The sequence below is a fragment of the Anser anser genome (genome assembly GCF_964211835.1).
Source record: "Anser anser genome assembly, chromosome: 1".
Lineage (NCBI taxonomy): Eukaryota > Metazoa > Chordata > Aves > Anseriformes > Anatidae > Anser > Anser anser.
This window is the reverse complement of record NC_139720.1, coordinates 193,888,560-193,907,348: the sequence shown is the minus strand read 5'-3', so window position 1 is coordinate 193,907,348 and position 18,789 is coordinate 193,888,560. Positions and strand designations below refer to the sequence as shown.

Genomic DNA, 18,789 nt, shown 5'->3' with positions numbered 1-18,789 from the left:
GTGTTTGTATTTGGTATTAAAAGTTCTACACACTACAGTTATCTAAATTCATGCAGGCTGACAACAGCCGTGTCCTTTAAATTACTGCCAAAACTTCACACAGGACAAGACAGAATACCTCAACTGTATCTGCTTGCGTTTTTGAAGTTCTTGATTCCGAAGTTCTTCCAAACGCCTCAATTCTTCTTGGCGTCGCATGAGATCTAACAGGATTAAAAAATGTAATAAAGATGAAAGCTCTCAATCTACAATATGGAAACTCAAAAAATGCTACTGCCATCAGATTGTCATTCTCGTGTTCAATTTTAAAACAAAAGAAATTTCTCAGTGCATTTAACTGGTTCCTTCCCATAGAACTAAGTTTGGCATATGAAAAAACACACCAGATCCAAGTCTCACAGAACCATGGAAAGGTAGACAACTGGGAATGCTTCCAAAGCGGATTATGGAATCAGAAATTTGAAGCCCTCAAACAAAGAGAACAGTAGGGAAAAAAAAAAAAAGATCAGTTAGAAGATGTCCTGGTTTTGTATCTTTGGTAAGGCATCAGTTTTCCCAATGCTGTGCACTGCTGAAGTCACACTAGCAAGAAAACAAATACAGTACATACTCTCCACTATCTATTGCAAACAACTGCATGGCACATCAAAAAAAAGTGAAATGTATGTCTGGTGCATGGGATCTGAGTCTTTATAGAGATTAATCACATGACTGTGCTTATACTGACTTACAAATGCCTGATCTTTAACACCACTGGAGAGAATAGCTGTACGCTCTTAAAAGCAAGCCCCAGCGAAAGGTAATTGCTTTAGCTGTGTTTGCTTCTGACCAGTCCTGTTACTGATTTCTCCCTGGAAATTCATACATTCTTCAATGAATATTAACTCTACCACTCATTACAAGAAAAGCAGTTGTTTGCTTTTTCTATCTTCATACAACATTGGCCACATCTTATTTACGGACACCATGAGGAAAATTCCACCCTACCACCTATTATACGCTTTTAACGCTTTAGTTTGAATACTCCACGTATTTCTATGTGTTTCTTCACTACATTAATTACCTTTATTAGCTATGCAAATCACTTTCAAACTTGCAGCAGTATATATTACAACTTAATCTTTCACATCACTACATTTTACCAAAATATTACGTATCTGTTTTCTTTTAACAAAGAAGATTACCAGATTTTTACTAGATAATATCCTTATTGACAACAGAAGTCCTTCCTCTCAAGCAGATTTTGCAGGCTTGCTTTTCTCCCATTTCTTCTGCAAAATCAACAGAGAATGAAGATTCACTCATAAGACAAAGCCTGAGGACTGCGTCTTCAACAGCACATGCCACAGCAGACTTGGCCAATGTTATACTCAAGGAATGCCACTAACTTTTAAGAATAACCTTCAAATTGTTTCAGAATACAACTCAACTTTTTTTTTTTTAGTTAATTTTTAGACTGTTTCAGGATTTAACTCAGATCAAGAATCCACCTGTCCTGCATTCAACACTGCCCACTGTGGGAAAAGGTATTTTCCTCTAAGTTGTCTTTACTTTCTTTCCTATTTATGTAGTACTCCCCCCCTTTTTTTTTTATAACATTAATATACTGAAACAGGATTTTTTGCCTTCTATCACTAATTGATATGAATTTATTATTTCATTCCCTTTAAATTGTATAGTCCTGGTTTTCCCAGTCTCTAAATTTTTTTCAAGGCATAATTATGACTACTGCCCTCACCAAAATTGTTTGTACTTTAAAGCTCAAGCAGGATAATTGGATTCAGTACCATTTGTCCACAGCAGAATCTTGGCACAAAGCTTTACTAGCCAAATGAAAATACAGATCTGGATGTTCAGGCTGTGCACAGAGCCGCTCATATTAGAAGATCTGCAATGCTGTTAATTCTGAACTGACATATGTTGGGGACGGGCCCTTTCCCTGAACAGAAATAAACCTACACTAAAGCAGATAGCTGTGATAGAAGAGCCAGAAAGCATGACTATTAGCTTCAGTACCTTCTTGTGCTACAAAAAAAAAAAATAAAAAGAAAAGAAGAAAGCAAGGTCTTCAATATTCAACTTCCTGCAGAGCACAGGACTGAAGGTTAAAGTGTACTTTCACCTGAGGAATTAATCCTGCAAGCAAAAATAACAAATCCAAACAGATTAGGTTGTTTTAGCTAATTTTTCAGATTCTAAAAATTGAAAGCAAATGTCTAATTTCCATATAGCCAAAGAATGAAGTTTCATGTTACGTTTAGTCAAGATTTCCATTATTTTGATAAACTACTTAACCACCATTGTCATATTTACAAAAGCCTGAAGCATACCAGCAATATGTAGATCAGAAACATCATGCCAACTTACTTACACATGGAAACACGTACTCTGCTTTACAAACCACTTCTGACTCAGTCTGTCAAAACATGACACTTAAAAGTGAAAAATTACACATATCAAAAGAATGAAGTCTCCTTCTCCAGTGTTAATACCACACCATGAAAACCCAAGTGTTTATGCCAGTATGTTCTAGTGCAAGTCCTAATAGTTTTGATAAAGCAATTTTTATAAAACTTTTTTCCCTTCATCTGCAGGAGTATATGGACAGTAGTAAGCTCATCCTTCTCATCCTTTTAGCGCCTGACAATTACTATACTGCAGCTTTACAGTCCACATTTCAGAATAACTGTTTCAATACACTTCGAAATCAGAACAAAAACATTAATTCTAGATTTTGATGCCTCAAGTCTCACTGCATCTTTCTTAAAATTAGCTCATCGCTAATAAATATTCTTGGTACGGTCTGAACCATCTACTCCCAGAGACGGTTCAGACCAGCAAGTTTTAGAGGCAGCTAATGTAAAAATACAGGAAAAACTAGCTGATTTTCATACACCCCGAAGCTGGTAAGAGAAAAAGAAACAGAAGTAATATTTACTAACCACTAGAGCTTGGCAAGTCATATACCTGTACGTCAATAAGCAGAAATCTAAGTATCTTAGTAGAATTCCAAGTTGTTTAGTATGAAGCAGAATCACTCTGCTAATCAAGGAGGATGGAAAAAACCTCTTCCCACTGTAACAAAAGACACGTTTCCTCACTGGAATATTAGCATCAAAACCATTCATATTCTAGTAGCTCTTTAGCAGGAGGAGTAATTCTTTTCCCTTTCCATATAAAAGTGGATCTTAATAGCTATTCAAAAAATTAAAACTTTTTTTCCCCTTCATTGTCTCTAAAAGAAACCCTAGTATCCATGAAACATACCAAACCCTTTTCTCCCGATTTTTACCATTAAGACCTATATTAGTAACAAGCCACTGTCTTAGATCTCAGTTAGAACATGATTCAGGCATGATAATTTAAGAAAGATATCCCTAACCTTGCCCTCAAGTACAGGCAGCAGGTAAATTCTGAAAATAAGTTATGAATAACAACTCTAGAACTGGAATTAGCACTGCCAACTCACAATTAGTGAAGCCAAAGATAAACATATCTAAACTGAATCTCAGCACTGAATCATCTTTACCAGTATCAAATAGTCACACACAAAATTAAAAAAATGTATCTAATTAATGCAGGCTTGGTTAAAAAAAAGGATTGGGGGGGGTACTGTGTATTACATGCATTGTTGTTATATCACATTAACATTCCTCACCTAGAATATGACAATTTCAGGTGGTACGACAACTATTTGGCATTTCAAAACTGGTTTTGATTTTATTATGCTCCGTATTTCAGTTCAAGTTCTTATATAAACATGCATTCTCATTAAATACTAGCACATTGGTATAGAAAAAACAGGCTAGGTGAACTTTTTCTAATGACAGTTTCCATTTGTAGCAGAACTTGAATAGTGGAATACTAAATAAGAAAATGCAATATGCTTCTTTAAACTCTTTTCCAGTTAAGATAACATTTTAAAGTTGATTTTAAGAGACTATGAGTTTATATTCAATGTAACCAGACAAACAAAGAATGAAGGTGGTTTTAATGCCACTAATCTAGTGAATATCCTAATCCACCTCATGCAGGTATTTTCAATGTCATTCAAGTCAGCAGGAAAAAAATAAGATGAACCATTCTCGCGGAGGGATGCTGCACTATCAACAAAAAAACCCTTAAGAGTAAAGCTATAGGTAACGCCAAATAATTGCAACAGAAAGTTTGCATGAGTTACCTGGGTTTAAATTTTGAAATGTTACTACTTAGAATCTCAAGAACTTCAAATACCTTTAAAATGACCAAGCCCATTCAGACTTTCAAGCTAGTTATTGAACAGTCACGACTTAAGGCTAAGGATAAGAATCTTTTTAGGTAGCCATGATCTCCCTTCATTTAAAATTTTATTTTTTTAACAAGTTAAAATATTTCAGCGTTGCATTCGTGCAAAGAACCTTGAGAAACTGATTTCAAAATCTAAAGTCTTTGCAAAATCAAAAATCAGGACTCAGAAGTCTTGTAATGGGAGTCACATACAGTGAACTAAAATCAAATGGTGTTCAACAGACCTCAGCTGGAAAGCAACACAAAAAGTAGTAACTGCATGTCTACAGCATTTTGGGAAAAAAGCGTTTTGGGAAGAAGACTAACAAGCAGAAAGTACCAGGTACTTGCCCTACTACTGCCCTCTCTGCTCAAGCACAAGCTCCACCCAACTTCATTCTCAAAGTAGGGCTTGAAAACAACTTCTTTCCTGCAAGAGCAGGGAGAGAACATGCCCACACAATTACAGAAGAGGGACACATGATTTCAGGATTTCAAGAATGATTGTAAGAATGGTTGCAAGAATGACTGCAAATAACAACAAATGTCACTTATTCAGTTATTACCTATAGGATCATACATACAGACTTCTCAGTTGGGTTTCAAAAGAAAAAGAATATAAAATTAGCTATTGGAATATTTCAAGTTGTATCAGAGTCTGATCTGTATCTGTCACAAGACAGTCCAAATAAATAGGAGGTATCATTTGAATTTTTTCCTGCACAGGGCCCACAAACAGTGCTTAGTCCTCTTCTCTTGTACCATAAGCAACATCAAAAGCAGAAAATAATTTTACCAATGAATGTGAAGCTACCACTCATTCTCTTTACACGAACTACTTACATTAGACAAACTTAAGTGAAGACACAGACCTAGGCAATCTCCCTTTTCACAGTTTCTTAATCCATCACTGCCAGTCATCAAGAAGCATGTGTAAGGGGAAAAACTACTTCCTTTTTCTCAGTTCAATGCATTTAATTCAATAGTGTCTAGCAAAAATCTCTGCATTTAACATATAGCTCAATATGCTACAGAAAGAAAATCTGAGAAAAAAAAAATTTAATACTAGTAGATTAGCTGGTTTTTACCTTGCCTCATCAGCATTAGCTGATGCTCATGTCTAGCTGCTTCCATCTCTGCCTCTAGTTTCTCTTTGGCTTCTCTAATGTTCCTGTCAACCTGTTCACGCTGTTGCTTTTCCATCTCATCAAGAGCCTTCCAACGTGAAGCATACTCAAACTCAAATGTTCCAGGTTGAGCAAAACGCGGAGGCTGTTCTCTTTCCCTAATAAAAATTTTGCAGTTAAAATGTACAGAAGGACACATTTCGATCAACAGCTGTAACAGCCAAAGAATTTCTGAACAATCACTTCAAGTGTAGACCTGACTTTAAATCAGGTTATTATGACGTAAACCAGTTTGACAACGCTTAATTTAGCTGTTAAGGTAATATAAGTAACCTGAGCAGAGAAATTTTCCAAATAAAAATCTGTTCAATTTATCTAATTTTAAGATAAAAATTCATATTTATAATGGTATAAAATATTAAGCTGTTACACTAGATTAGCTGTTCAGCTTTCTAAAGCGGTCAATTCATACAAGCAATTAAGTACATACAACAGCTTACTGAACAGCTCAGAGTATCAGTAAGAATCTTTAAATAACGGAGTCAAGGTTTTATCTTACATTCTAGCAGTGAACACTGTAACACTGCTATATTTTAAGTGTTATTCTGCAGGTTTACCTGCTTAACAGAGTAAGTGTTTCAGTTTCAAGCAACATGGTTTTTAAATGGTAATCACATCTCAAAATCAACAATTATTCTTTAATGAGATTATGTAACTCTTCTTTCACCTTGTGCTCAAGACTTTCTTTTATGCTCAAAATTTTATCTGAACCGTAGAAGCTGCCAAGATTTACATCCCACTGACTTTACAAAGTTAAGGGGCTAATCAGAGGACATAATGTCTGTGGGTGTACAAATCTCTGCAGAATCAGATCACACCCCAAGTCACAGAATCAGAGTGGTTTGGAAGGGATCTTGAAGACCACCTAGTTCCAACCCCTCTGCCATGGGCAGGGATGCCACCCAGGTTGCCCAGGGCCCCATCCAACCTGGCCCTAAACACCTCCAGGGATGGGGCATCCACAGCTTCTCTAGAGAGAGTCCACAAAAGAATATACACTGACTATCAATAACCTCCAATTGGTTTCTGTGGAGACCAGGAAACCATCGACTTTAATAAAACCACAGAAAGTTAAACTAATGATTCAAGTCTCAATTTCACTATAATTAGGAGAACTTAGAAAGGTCCTATCCAATCCTAAATGTCACACTGTTTTGTGTCAAAGAACAGTTCAGCTGGAAGAGACCTACAAAGACTGCAGAGTCCAACTGCCCAACAGGCGCACACTACACCGGGTGACAAACTGCCTGAATGGTAGAGCTCAAAGGGTTGTAGTCAATGGGGCTGTACCTGGCTGGTGTCACTAGTGGTATTCCCCAGGGCTCAGTTCTAGGGCCAGTTCTGTTCAACACTTATCAATGATCTGGATGCTGGAGTGGAATGCATCCTCAACAAGTTTGCTGCTGACACTAAACAGGGAGGTGCTGCTGACTCTATTTAGGGAATGTAGGACATCGCAGAGGGATCCTGGCTTGTATCAGGAATAGTGTAGCCAGCAGGACCAGGGAGGCGATCGTCCCTCTGTATTCTGCTATGGTGAGGCCGTACCTCGAGTGCTGTGTTCAATTTTGGGCCCCTCACTACAAGAAGGACATCGAGGTGCTACAGCGTGTCCAGAGAAGGGCCTGGAACACAAGTCCTGTGAGGAGCGGCTGAGGGAACTCGGGTTGTTTAGTCTGGAGAAGAGGAGGCTCAGGGGAGACCTCATTGCTCTCTGCAACTACCTGAAAGGAAGGTGTGGGGAGCTGGCGGTCAGTCTCTTCTCACAGGTAACTAGTGATAGGACTAGAGGGAATGGCCTCTAATTGCACCGGGGGGGGGGGGGGTTCAGTTGGAAATGAGGAGACATTTCTGCTCAGAAAGAGCAGTCAGGCATTGGGACAGGCTGCCCAGGGAGGTGGTGGAGTCACCATCCCTGGGGGCGTTCAAGGAAAGGCTGGACATGGTGCTTAGGGACATGGTTTAGTGGGTGACATTATTAGCAGGGTGATGGTTGGACCAGATAATCTTGAAGGTCTTTTCCAACCTCTATGATTTTATGATTCTAGCAATTCTAATTGGAGCATTGAGCAATCAGCAACAGCACGAAGCTCAACAAAGGAAAACGCCGGGTGCTGCACCTGGGACAAAGTAATGCCAGACACAGGCACAGACTGGGAGAAGAGGCTGGAGGGCAGCTCAGCAGAAAGGGATCTGGGGATGCTGATCGACAGCAGGTTCAGCATGAGCTAGCAGTGTGCCCTGGGCAAACCACATTTTGGGGTGCATTACACAGAGCATAACCAGACAGTCGAAAGAGGTGATTCTCCTGCTATATTGAGCATTGGTGTGGCCCCACGTTGAACACTGTCTGTAATTTTGGGCCCCACAACATTAAAAGGATGTTAAGGTACTTGAAAGCATACAGAGGAGGGCAACAAAGCTGGTAAAAGGGCAGGAAGGCATGTCCCGTGAGGGGAGGCTGAGGACGCTTGGGTTGTCCAGTCTGGAAAAGAGAAGCCAAGAGGTGGCCTCACCGCTCCCTGGAGCTCCCTGAGCAAGGAGGTACAGAGGAATATGCTGGTCTCTGCTCCCTGGGATTCAATTGCAGGACGCACAGGAACAGCACAAGGCTGTGTCACGAGAGGTTCAGACTGGGCACTAGGAAAAATTTCTGCACCGTGAGGGTGGTCAGACACTAGAACAGGCTTCATAGAGAGATGGTTAATGCCCCGTGTCTGTCGGTGTTCAAGAGGCATTAGGACAATGCCCTCAATGATCTGCTTTAACTTTTGGTTAGCCCTGAACAGCTCAGGTGGTTGAATGTGATGATCCTTGCAGCTCCCTTCCAACTGAACTATTCTAATTCTGAATACAAAATGACACGGCACCTTTTTGTGGGAAGAAGTTACCTGACCTAATGTCTGGCTTTGCTCTTGGCTGTGTAAAATAAGCATACAAAATATTCCTTCCAATTACACAAACTTGAAATAAAAAATAGTGTATATTTACTAAGCTAACAAAGCAACTTTAACTTTATTTTAAAAAATTGATTTAACGCAACTTACTTGTGATATTGTTGTGTTTTTTGCATTAGCTTCTCTGGAAGCCCATCTTCATCATCAAATTGCTCCATTGGTTCTACAACAACAGGTCGAGGCGTTCTGGAAGAGAATTTCAGTTCAATAATTAAAACCGTAAAAGAAACTGTTCAAGATCTTGAAGATGCTCTCTAGAAAAAATAGCATGTTATCTTGAAGTCCTAAGTTTTGCAAATCCTTCTTAAATAATAATTTTTAAAACCAAGATTTGTTGGAAATTTATCTTTGAAAGTGATTATTGGTTCTGCACCCAAAACTAGCTATTCTACCTATAAAATACAATTTACATTATGTAGTCCTGTTTGTTGTGAAGTACAGGAATATTTAAAGATTTTTAAAATCTCAAAAACATTTTCATCAGAAAGGCAATGTGGTGACCATGATTATATTTGGAAAGGACCAAACCCAAATCAGAGCACTCACCCTATTCATACTTCCACAGAATATAAAGACTTAGTTTTGAAAGTTACTCTGCAATTAAAAAAGCTTGGTAATTAGTCATTATTTTTCCAATGATGATTAGAAAATGACTTCTGCATAAATTATTTAAAGCTCATTCTTTGACTTCTCAGTATCAGAGCAAGTAATCAAAAGCAAGTGTTAGCTAATGCAAGGATAGCAGAATATAATCCTGAACTGTATTAAAAAAAACTCTGTACCAGTTTTGGAAATACCCAAACAAGATCTTAAAATTGTAACAAAAGAGCTACAAAGCTGCTATTTTCAGAATGCCAGCTCTTAACATTTTGTTCCACACTTTAATGTATGGATCTTTTCATGGAGAAAAAAAAGTGTATTTTAACAACATGGACAGCTGGAAAAGAAACCTTTGGGTATTGAGGCAAATAAAAAAAAGTCTAATCACAGAGCACAACTTAGTAACTATTTTTCCTAAGATTATCTGCATGACAATTGCTGGCTGTTCTGGTATTTAAATGCAAATGATCTGTGGGGGTAACAAGCTGATGATTTAAAAGAACAATTTTAAATCTCTACATTCATGCTTCAAATGCCTCGTTTTGATGCATTTGGCCCACGATTTGAAAAAAAAATTCTAATCAGGCAAAGGAATCTCACCTAAAACGTGAAATTTCTGATTCTGAAGCAAAACATTAAGAAAATTGCATGGCAGCAGATTCATACTAATTATGATTGCAACTGTGCATTAAGGAACATGTCAGCCACTTAAGCAAGACAAAGATCAAGTACTTTTTACTCACACAGGCCATGGTTAGATGATCACGTCCATCAAACAAAACTATCCAGCAGCTACTAAAACAAGACTACCCTCCCTTGTATCCTAGCTTCTTTTCCCTGCCACATCTCTCACACCCAGAATAGTACTCATGTAACTCTATAGCATTCACTGAACTAGATTAGTTGCCTGGTTTGGCTCACCATGCTTCCACCCAAATCCTAACGCCAAGAAAATCCAGACAAGAACAAGAAGGAATCAATTGCTGGTGCCTATTGACAACAGAGACTTCCTGAGACTGAATTTACTATGCATCTACTTGGTCGGATAATCAGGATTCAATTAAGTGACAAGATTTATGAGATTATCACCAGAAAGAGGAGTTTCAAACTTTTTTCCCCACCTGCAATCTCTTCACTTTTTGAGATGGTCAAAAATGAACTTAACAAAAACAACTGAATATTTTATGTTGATTCAGCAAGCACAAATGGCTTATGTAAGCATCAAGAACAGTTCTCAAGCAGTTAAAGAGATCAACAGCACAGTCAGTGCAGGAAGAGAAACAGAACTACATGTTCCCTGATTTGATGACAGCAAGCTTCAATGCTGTAGAATCACAGCCTTACTTTCTCAAACGATAAGGGTGGGGAAAGAAATGCATTCCTAAATATCTATCATTTCACACTGTCTCTAAGAAAACATTTGAAAATGTCACAAGTTAACGTGTGAAAGTACAGCCGTTAACAACTCTCCTCATCAAGTACAGAAATAAGAGATGTTAGAGAGAAGTGATGCAATCTGCAAGCTTGCTTGCTCTTCAAAGACTTCCAGAAACTGCCATCAACTTGTTCAAAAATTATTTAAAAAAAAAAAAAGAATTACTTATGGCTTAACAAGCCACAAATAAAAGTTGTTGATAGAAATAAACACAAAAACATTTTCCTGAGTTTACAGAAACGTCAGTAATGTAGTGTATTAATTTGCCAAGAAACAAAAGAATATTTTGTCATATTGTTACTGGGATCAGAAAGAGTTCAATCAATGAAAATAAAGCCTTATTAGGAAAAGCCCTACTAAACAAGGAGGGAAAAACAAAACATTGCTATTGGACTCCAATACAGTAATTGAAAGACTTGTAAGTAGTCAGCAGAAAAATGTGGTTCTCCACACTAAAAAAAAAGCCAGTGTATTTTCGAGTATTCATGTAAATCACTTGAATTTCTCACCTCATAACTTTCATCAATTGAAATAAGAACTATGAAATGCCCATGAATGTTTTTTTTCACATTAGAAATACATACTCAACACAAATTCAAACAAAAACCTGTGAACTTACGTTGTTAGCAAGAATGCCCCATCACTGCATCTTTCTAGAGCTTTCCGTGCTGGAGGTTTTGCTGCAAACTCTACGAAACCTTTTCCTGTAGCTCTGCCACGATCATCTACTACAACAACAGCTCTTTCCACTGGCCCAAATTGAGAGAAAGCTTGTTCCAGCAGCTCATTAGAAACCACAGGTGAAAGATTCTTGACTGTTAGGGCAGCTCCATGTGTAGCAAATCGAATTCGAAGTGGTCTGCTCTTCAAAATTGTACCGTCAAGTTCTGCCTTTGCTATTTCAGCCAGTGTCCTAGATTCCTTTTTCAAGATATAAAATATTTTATATATTTTATTTGCAAGGACAACAGACAGTGCTTTTGCATTGTTTATTTTTCCCCCAGAAAAGTAGCAGTTTTTCTTCCCTTAATTTGAGCACATTTGCATTAGGGTCATTCAGCATTCTTTTTCACCCAAAAGTTCCTAACCACGGAATGAAAGAACATGCATTTTTCATTCCCTGTGGTTTATTCTAAAACATGACTTGGATGTAAATTTTTGTTGCACATTAGAGGACTTAGATGCTGCTTTGGTAAAGGCTTTCAGTAGAATTGAAAACTTTACGGTTTTTCACATATACCTACTGAAGTATTTATATTCATATATTAGTTAACAACATTTTCAGAAGTTATACTAAAGAATCTAAAATGTTTTATTTTCTTTTTTAATAAATGAAAATATTATTTGAATGAAAAATATCACACATGCTCATTACTCTTGTTGGATGAACTCTAAATGGATTCAAAGTTCATCAAGAAATGAAATTACCTTCTTTGCTCATGTATTCATTCCTCTCACATTTATGGCCTTTCTGCACCAATATCCACAAGAAAAATCTGTCTCAATAGCTGCTTTTTTCTCATTTCAGAAATTCTTACCAAATGTTATACCTGCAAACCCTTGTATTTAAAGAACTCTTTAGATCATAGGCATTTTTCCAGTTCAACCAACTACATAAAATGTTAGAAAATAGTATATTCCCTAAATATAACAGAAAACAGACATTCAGATAAATACTATATCTAATCTACCTTACATACAAAACTGAGTAATATATGCAAATCTATCACACTTCCTCCAGAAAAATATTTCAGGTTGGGAGATTTTGTCGTGGTCAAAAGCATATAGCAAAATGCTACTTATCTTTGCACTTATCTTCGACAACCAAAAAGATACAAAATCCTAACCAGTAAAATATACAAAAAAATCGTAACCAGGTTCACCCAAAACACTTCAAGTGTTTAAAAACTTTATAGTTCTTTTCTCAGAACTAGATGAAACAGAGCCTTCTAAACACGGCAGTCATTAAAACTAATGCTACACATTAAATTGAAAATTTTAAATGCAGGATGACAAGCTTTTAGGATGATGCTTCTTCTGCATGGTTGAGATAATACTGATTAAATTGTATGAACCCTAAAATCTAGCCTTATCTGGACACAATTCAGACAAACGACGTTCCCAATTCTTTGCAATTTTGAAATTGTGTTCTTAGCGTTCAAGATGTGCAAGTAGTAGTATTTCAAAACAAACCAGTTCAGTCTTTAAAATTAACTGTGTTTTCATAGGCCAAACCTACACTCATAGTGAGCTGCACAGATTTAAATTTGTTTCGACACAAAGAGGTAACATTTCCAGTTCTGAAGTATGCTAAATGCTCCCAATTAAATAAATAAAATCTCTACAAATATTACATGAATAATGTAGATCTCACAACCATGTCTTCCTGTCACTGAAGAGTTACAGGCTGCAGGAGCACCCGTAGCAGCACCTAAACTGTAAACTGGTGGAAAAACCCTGAGAGCAGCCCCAAAAGCAGCAGGGGCTCCCAGCGGTGCCCTGGAAACCCGAAGGCAAGGGGCAGGGGAGGCTGCTCACAACGCAGGCCTCTGGCTTGGATGGATTGAGGCAAAGAGGGAACGGGAGTGGAAATCCGAGGAAGCTGAGGGAACAGCAGGAGCAGCAAAGGAAAAAACACAGCGGGGGGCAGCTGCTGCCTTCTTCCAGCGGTGAGGGGAGAGCGGGGAGCAGGGGGCTGGGGGTGTCCCGGCTGCAAAGGCTGGGTCAGGAAGCAACCCGCAGGGGCTCACGCCAACCCTCACCAGGCGGATGAAGCCGAAGCCGCGGTCCCGGTTGATGAAGACCTCGCTGGGCTCCCCGTAGCGCTCGAAGAGCCGCTTGAAATCCTCCTCGGTGATATCGGTCGGCAGGTTGCCCACGAACAGCCGGCAGCGCTGCGTGTAGCTCTTCTCGCCCGGCTTGAGGAAGCTCTTGATGTCGATGGTGAAGCCGACCTCCTGCTCTTCGTCTCCAGCCTCTTTACCCGGCACCAGCGCCATGGCGGCAGCCGCAGCCGCCGCCTCACTCTCCGCTTCCAGGCCTCGCAAGCCCTTCAGGCCGCCGCCGCCGCCGCCCCCCACCATGCCCAGCGGCGCAGCCGGCGAGCTGTTCTCGATCCTCACTTGCTTTAAGTTGCGATTCGCGGCCATCTTCGGGGCCTCGCTCCCTTCTCGCTGGTTGATTCTCGGGGGACGCCGAGCCTGCCTCCACCTCCGCCGCCTCCCACCCGCAGCCGATTCAAAATGGCGCCGCGGCCGCCCTCGGCGAGTTGCAGCGTCCCTGAGGGGAGCCCCGCCCCTCGCCGCCGCGCGCCCGGCGGGGGCCGCGCATGCGCCGTGGGGCACGGCGGGGAGTGGGGGGCGGCTGTAATGGCCGCCGCGGCGGGGCGGGGCGGGGCGGGGCGGGGGGGGGGGGGTGCAGGGGGCACAGGGAAGGGTTTGTGTTGGAAAGGTGGTGGTGGCTTGCTTCTCAGAGGTGTGAAGTCACACGTTGTGTTGCTGGGGCACTCCTTGTAGTTAGGGCTGTAGTACAGGGCTATAGTACAGGGCTATGTTTTTCCCCACCCGCTTGTGCTTCAGATGCTTGTGTGTCTGGTTTGCTAGTTGTTTAGTTTGATCTGTGTGCTTCAACCAGGAATTCAACTGCTGCATGGTATCGCAGAGAGGCACGAATCCATTACTGAGGGATTTCCATGTTAGATGGGGAATATTCTATCTGTTTTTCCATTTGAGGTACCTCTAAGCATGTACCAGAAATCTGGGAGAAAAAAAAAAAAAGACAAAACAAAACAAAACATTAGTTTCTAAACAGCAGGAATCACTTTCTCAGCCCACCTGTTTCTGAAGCAGAATCTTGGGTACAGAGCATTGAAATGAACCCAGATTTAAAGCTCTGAAAATCAGAAACTACAGACAGGAGGAGGGTATCTACTCCCAGCAAAGGCAGGAAGTTGAGCAGTGTAGGAACACGAGGGAAGAGTATCAATATGGGATCCAAAGAGGTATGGTTTGTAGTATATTTAACGTTCAATAAAAATGCTGAGTCGAAATAGGGAACTACTCATAGCAAAACAAAATATATTTTAAAAACTGGTAAGTGTGTAAAGGGAGTGGAACATATGTTAGAAATGATGTGACTGCATTGTAGAAAGTGAAAGCTCAGTAGATAGGAAAAAGGAGATAATGTAGTAGTTACTTGTTATTGCCAACACTGTATAATAAAATTGCCATGATTTTCAGACAGAGTTTTATCAATCACTTCAGTAATACAGGCTTCAACCATTTAAATACACAACCATGATTCCACTATAAAAAAATCAATAGGAGGAACAAGGCATGTTTATAAGTTCCATGCTATTCTTACCTTTCCCTAGCTACATCAATAGTAGCTCTCAATAGTAAATCATAGTCCACTGAAATAGCTCAAAAACATTCCAAGTTCCAGAAACAAGAAAATGATAAATATATCTTCAATATACGCATGGATTTAATATGCTCAGGCATCCATAGCCTGCTTTTGTTAGTCACAGTACAACTATAACATATATTCGTGTTGTTTTTAGACTTTATTGATGAGGAGCTATTTGCACATGCCCTACAGTCAAATACTTTAGTGTGACGTACAAAAAGAAGATGATTTCTGCTATGTTTAGTCATCTCTTTACTTTCTGTTACACTGTATCATTTAACAATTTGCTCATTCATCAAGACAACCCTGAGTAGTTCATCCGGTACCTAATGCTCTAGAGTCTTTGTGGCAAGATTAATGCTACACCTTGGCACTGACACTACTTAACCAAAAACATTTTGAAAGTGACAAAATGGATCCTTAGAAGTTCTTGTTCCAATGTTTTCCTTCTGTTATAAACATTTGTTAACATTTTTATGACTTACTAGGTACAGCTTGTAAAATGTGAGTTCTGCCAAACTCTTCCAGCCGCTCTCTGTAAATTTGGTATTATTATATTTAATACGTTGAATACAGATGAACTACATGAAGGTCATTTCAGAGGAATGGAGGAGTAATAGTTATGATTACATGGTAGTTTGTTTTCCCTCTGTAAGTCTTCAGATTTTTTTTGTAAGCCTAAGTTTATTCAACTTGACATTCAAAAGGACAGAACAGACCTGATTTTGTACTAACAAAGTTGTTTTTGGCATGGAATTTATTTAAGACCATAAAAAGTTTATGACTTCTTGTATTAGTAATACACTGCCCTTACATCTACTAGGCTCCCTTTTCTGAAGCTTTGGATTATGATTTTGTGAATGGTTCTGTATTTAATTTTTTAACTGAAATACAATAGTCTGCATATAGCACTACTGTTTGTAGTACAATTGCTATTCCCTTGATGACAAGAACATTTCAGTAGCAGAAAACAGAAGTAGAATTGTGAAAATCACCAGTACTTTTCATTTTCTCTCTTTGGTGTATGCTAAAGTTTTAACACTAACAAGAGACTTGAATGTATTTCCAAGATACACACCATCCAGCCTTGTGCCATATGAGACTCGGTCAGAAGCAACTGTTCTAGCTTTTCATTTCCTATATCCTGGCATTTGTTCCCTACCAAATGTGAGGGTCCTGATGAAACTCAGAGGCATACAACTTGACCTGCAAATAAAAACCCAAACTACATGTACCTAACCCTGAAGCAATTGCAAAGTGATTGCTGTGATAACAACACCTCAGTGGTGACAGCTGCATTAATGGTTAAGTCAGCGTCTCGACAGAGGCAATTGCCCTGGATCACATGATTAGTAGTAGCTTACTACTCAATACATTTCTGGACTCACAGGTTTATTTACTTATACTTCCTAGAATCATAAAATCATAGAATCACAGAATATCCTGAGTTGGAATGGACTCATTAGGATCAGTGAGTCCAACTCCGGGCTCCAGGCAGGAGCACCCAAAACCCAAACTATTTTGTCTGAGAGCATTGTCTAAATGCTTCTTGAACTCTGGCAGGCTCAGTGCCATGTTCACTGCCCTGGGCAGACTGTCCCAGTGCCTGACCAGCCTCTGGGTGAAAGAACCTTTCCCTAACACCCAGCCTGACCCTCCGCTGTCCCAGCTCCATGCCGTTCCCTCGGGTCCTGTCGCTGTCCCCAGAGAGCAGAGCTCAGCGCCTGCCCCTCCGCTCCCCTCGTGAGGGAGCTGCAGGCCGCCATGAGGCCTCCCCTCAGCCTGCTCTGCTCGGGGCTGAACAAACCAAGGGACCTCAGCCACTCCTCATATGTATTACCTCTGGACCTTTCACCATCTTTGTTGCCCTCCTTTGGACACGCCCATTATTTTTATATCCTTCTTATATAGTGGAGCCCAAAGCTGCATACAGTACTTGAGGTGAGGCTGCAACAATGCTAAGTATAGTGGGACAAACACTTATTTTAACTGGTCAGCTGTGCTGTGCTTAGTGCAGTCCAGCAATATGGTTAGCCCTTTGCTGACTCACACTGAGCTTGCCATCAAACAAACCCCCATGTCCTCCCCGGAAGGGCTACACTCCAGCCACTTGTCCTGCAGTATACATGTACATCCAGGATTACACTATCTGAAGTGTGGAATCCAAAGTTTGTTCTTGTTAAATTTCATATGGTTGGTGATTTTCCAGTACTCTAATCTATAAAAATCTATCTGTAACATGTCTCTGACCTCCAGAGAATCGATGGCTCCTCCTAATTTAGTAACATCCACAAATTTACTTAGTGTGCACTCAACTCATGTCAAGGTCACTGATAAAAACATTGACGAGAACTGGCCCTGTCTTGGCTGGCCTCCAGACCCGTCACCATTTTGTAGCCCTCCTTTGGATGCTCTCTAATAGTTTTATGTCCTTCTTATACTGTGGTGCCCAGAACTGCCTGCAGTACTCAAGGTGAGGCCACACCAGCACGGAGCAGAGGGACAATCCCTTCCCTCGACCGGCTGGCCGTGCTGTGCTTGATGTGCTCCACGTTGGCCATCCTGGCTGCCAGGACACACTGCTGACTCAGATTCAACTTGCCATCAACCAGAACCCCCAAATCCCTTGCCGTGGGGCTGCTCTCCAGCCTCTCATCCTTCAGTCTGTACATATAGACAGGGTTGCCCTGTTCCAGGTGCAGAATCTGGCTCTTGCTCCTGTTAAACTTCATATTGTTGGTGACTGCCCAGCCCTCTAATTTGTCGAGATCTCTCTGCAAGGCCTCTCTACCTCTGAGGGTGTCAACAGCTCCTCTCAATTTAGTGTCATCCACAAACTTACTTAGTGTACCTTCAAGTCCTGCATCCAAGTCATTTGATCTCATCAATGTATATAAACATCTGAAGGGAGGGTGTCAAGAGAATGGAGCCGGTCTCTTTTCAGTTGTGCCCGGCAACGGGATGAGAGGCAATGGGCACAAACTGAAGCACAGGAAGTTCCATCTGAATATGACAGGGCATTTCTTTACAGTGAGGGTGACAGAGCACTGGAACAGGTTGCCCAGAGAGGCTGTAGAGTCTCCTTCTCTGGAGAGATTCAAAACTCGCCTTAATGCCACCCTGTGCAATGTGCTCTAGATGATCCTGCTTGGCAAGGAAGTTGGACTAGATGATCTTCAGAGGTCTTTTCCAACCTCAGCCATTCTATGATTCTGTGATTTATGAAACCATTAAAGAGAACCGGGCCTAAAATGGAGCCCTGCAGTACCCCACTGGCTGCCAGCCTGATGTAACCCAATTTACTATAACCCTTTGAGCCTGACCCTGAGCCAAGTGTTCACCCATCACATTAAGTACTTGTCTAGCTCTATGATGGACATTTTGTCTTGAAGGGTACTGTGAGAAACAGCATTGAAAGCTTTGCTGAAATCCAAAAAGTTTACATCAACTATCGTTTCTTGGTCAACCAGTTGGATAACATTTTCATAAAAGGAAATTGATTTCGTTAAACAGGACTTTCCCCTCATGAACACATGTTGACTTTGACTGATGACTGCGTTGTCTTTCAGGTGCTTTCCAATAACTCCCAGAATAATTTTCTCCATAATTTTACCAGGCACTGAAGAGAGACTGACAGGCCTGTAATTTACCAGGGTCTTCTTTCTTGCCCTTCCTGAAAAGTGGAATGACGTTTGCCAGTTTCCGGTCAACTGAGACCTCTCCAGATTCCCAAGACTGTTGAAAAATAATTGAGTGAGGTTTCATGATGATGACATCAGCCATCTCTCTGAGTACCCTGGGATGAATCCCGTTGGGCCCATAGACTTATATACATGCAGCTGGAACAGCAAATCCTGCACAAGTTCAGGGTTGGCTGGGAGTTTTTTGTTATCACAGTCATAGTCCTCCAACATAACTGGTGTTGAAGACAGGCGAA

The 18,789-nt window shown here is 40.4% G+C and overlaps 1 protein-coding gene across 8 annotated transcripts in view; it reads right to left on the bottom strand.

Annotated features, from left to right (window-relative positions):
- PSPC1 (paraspeckle component 1) overlaps positions 1–13,733 on the bottom strand; it is a 67,959-nt gene extending 54,226 nt beyond the window's left edge. For all 8 annotated transcript variants that reach the window (XR_014573935.1, XR_014573936.1, XR_014573937.1 and 5 more), the window contains exons 1-5: positions 13,208–13,733; positions 11,065–11,366; positions 8,501–8,596; positions 5,355–5,551; positions 119–203 (exon numbers count right to left, since the gene is read on the bottom strand). Coding sequence is in view for 2 of the 8 variants with exons in the window: in XM_083805014.1 (XP_083661140.1) it covers positions 119–203; positions 5,355–5,551; positions 8,501–8,596; positions 11,065–11,366; positions 13,208–13,594 (1,067 nt within the window). In the remaining 6 variants the exon portion in view is untranslated. The remainder of the gene's footprint in view (positions 1–118; positions 204–5,354; positions 5,552–8,500; positions 8,597–11,064; positions 11,367–13,207) is intronic.
- Between the last annotated feature and the right edge of the window lie 5,056 nt (positions 13,734–18,789).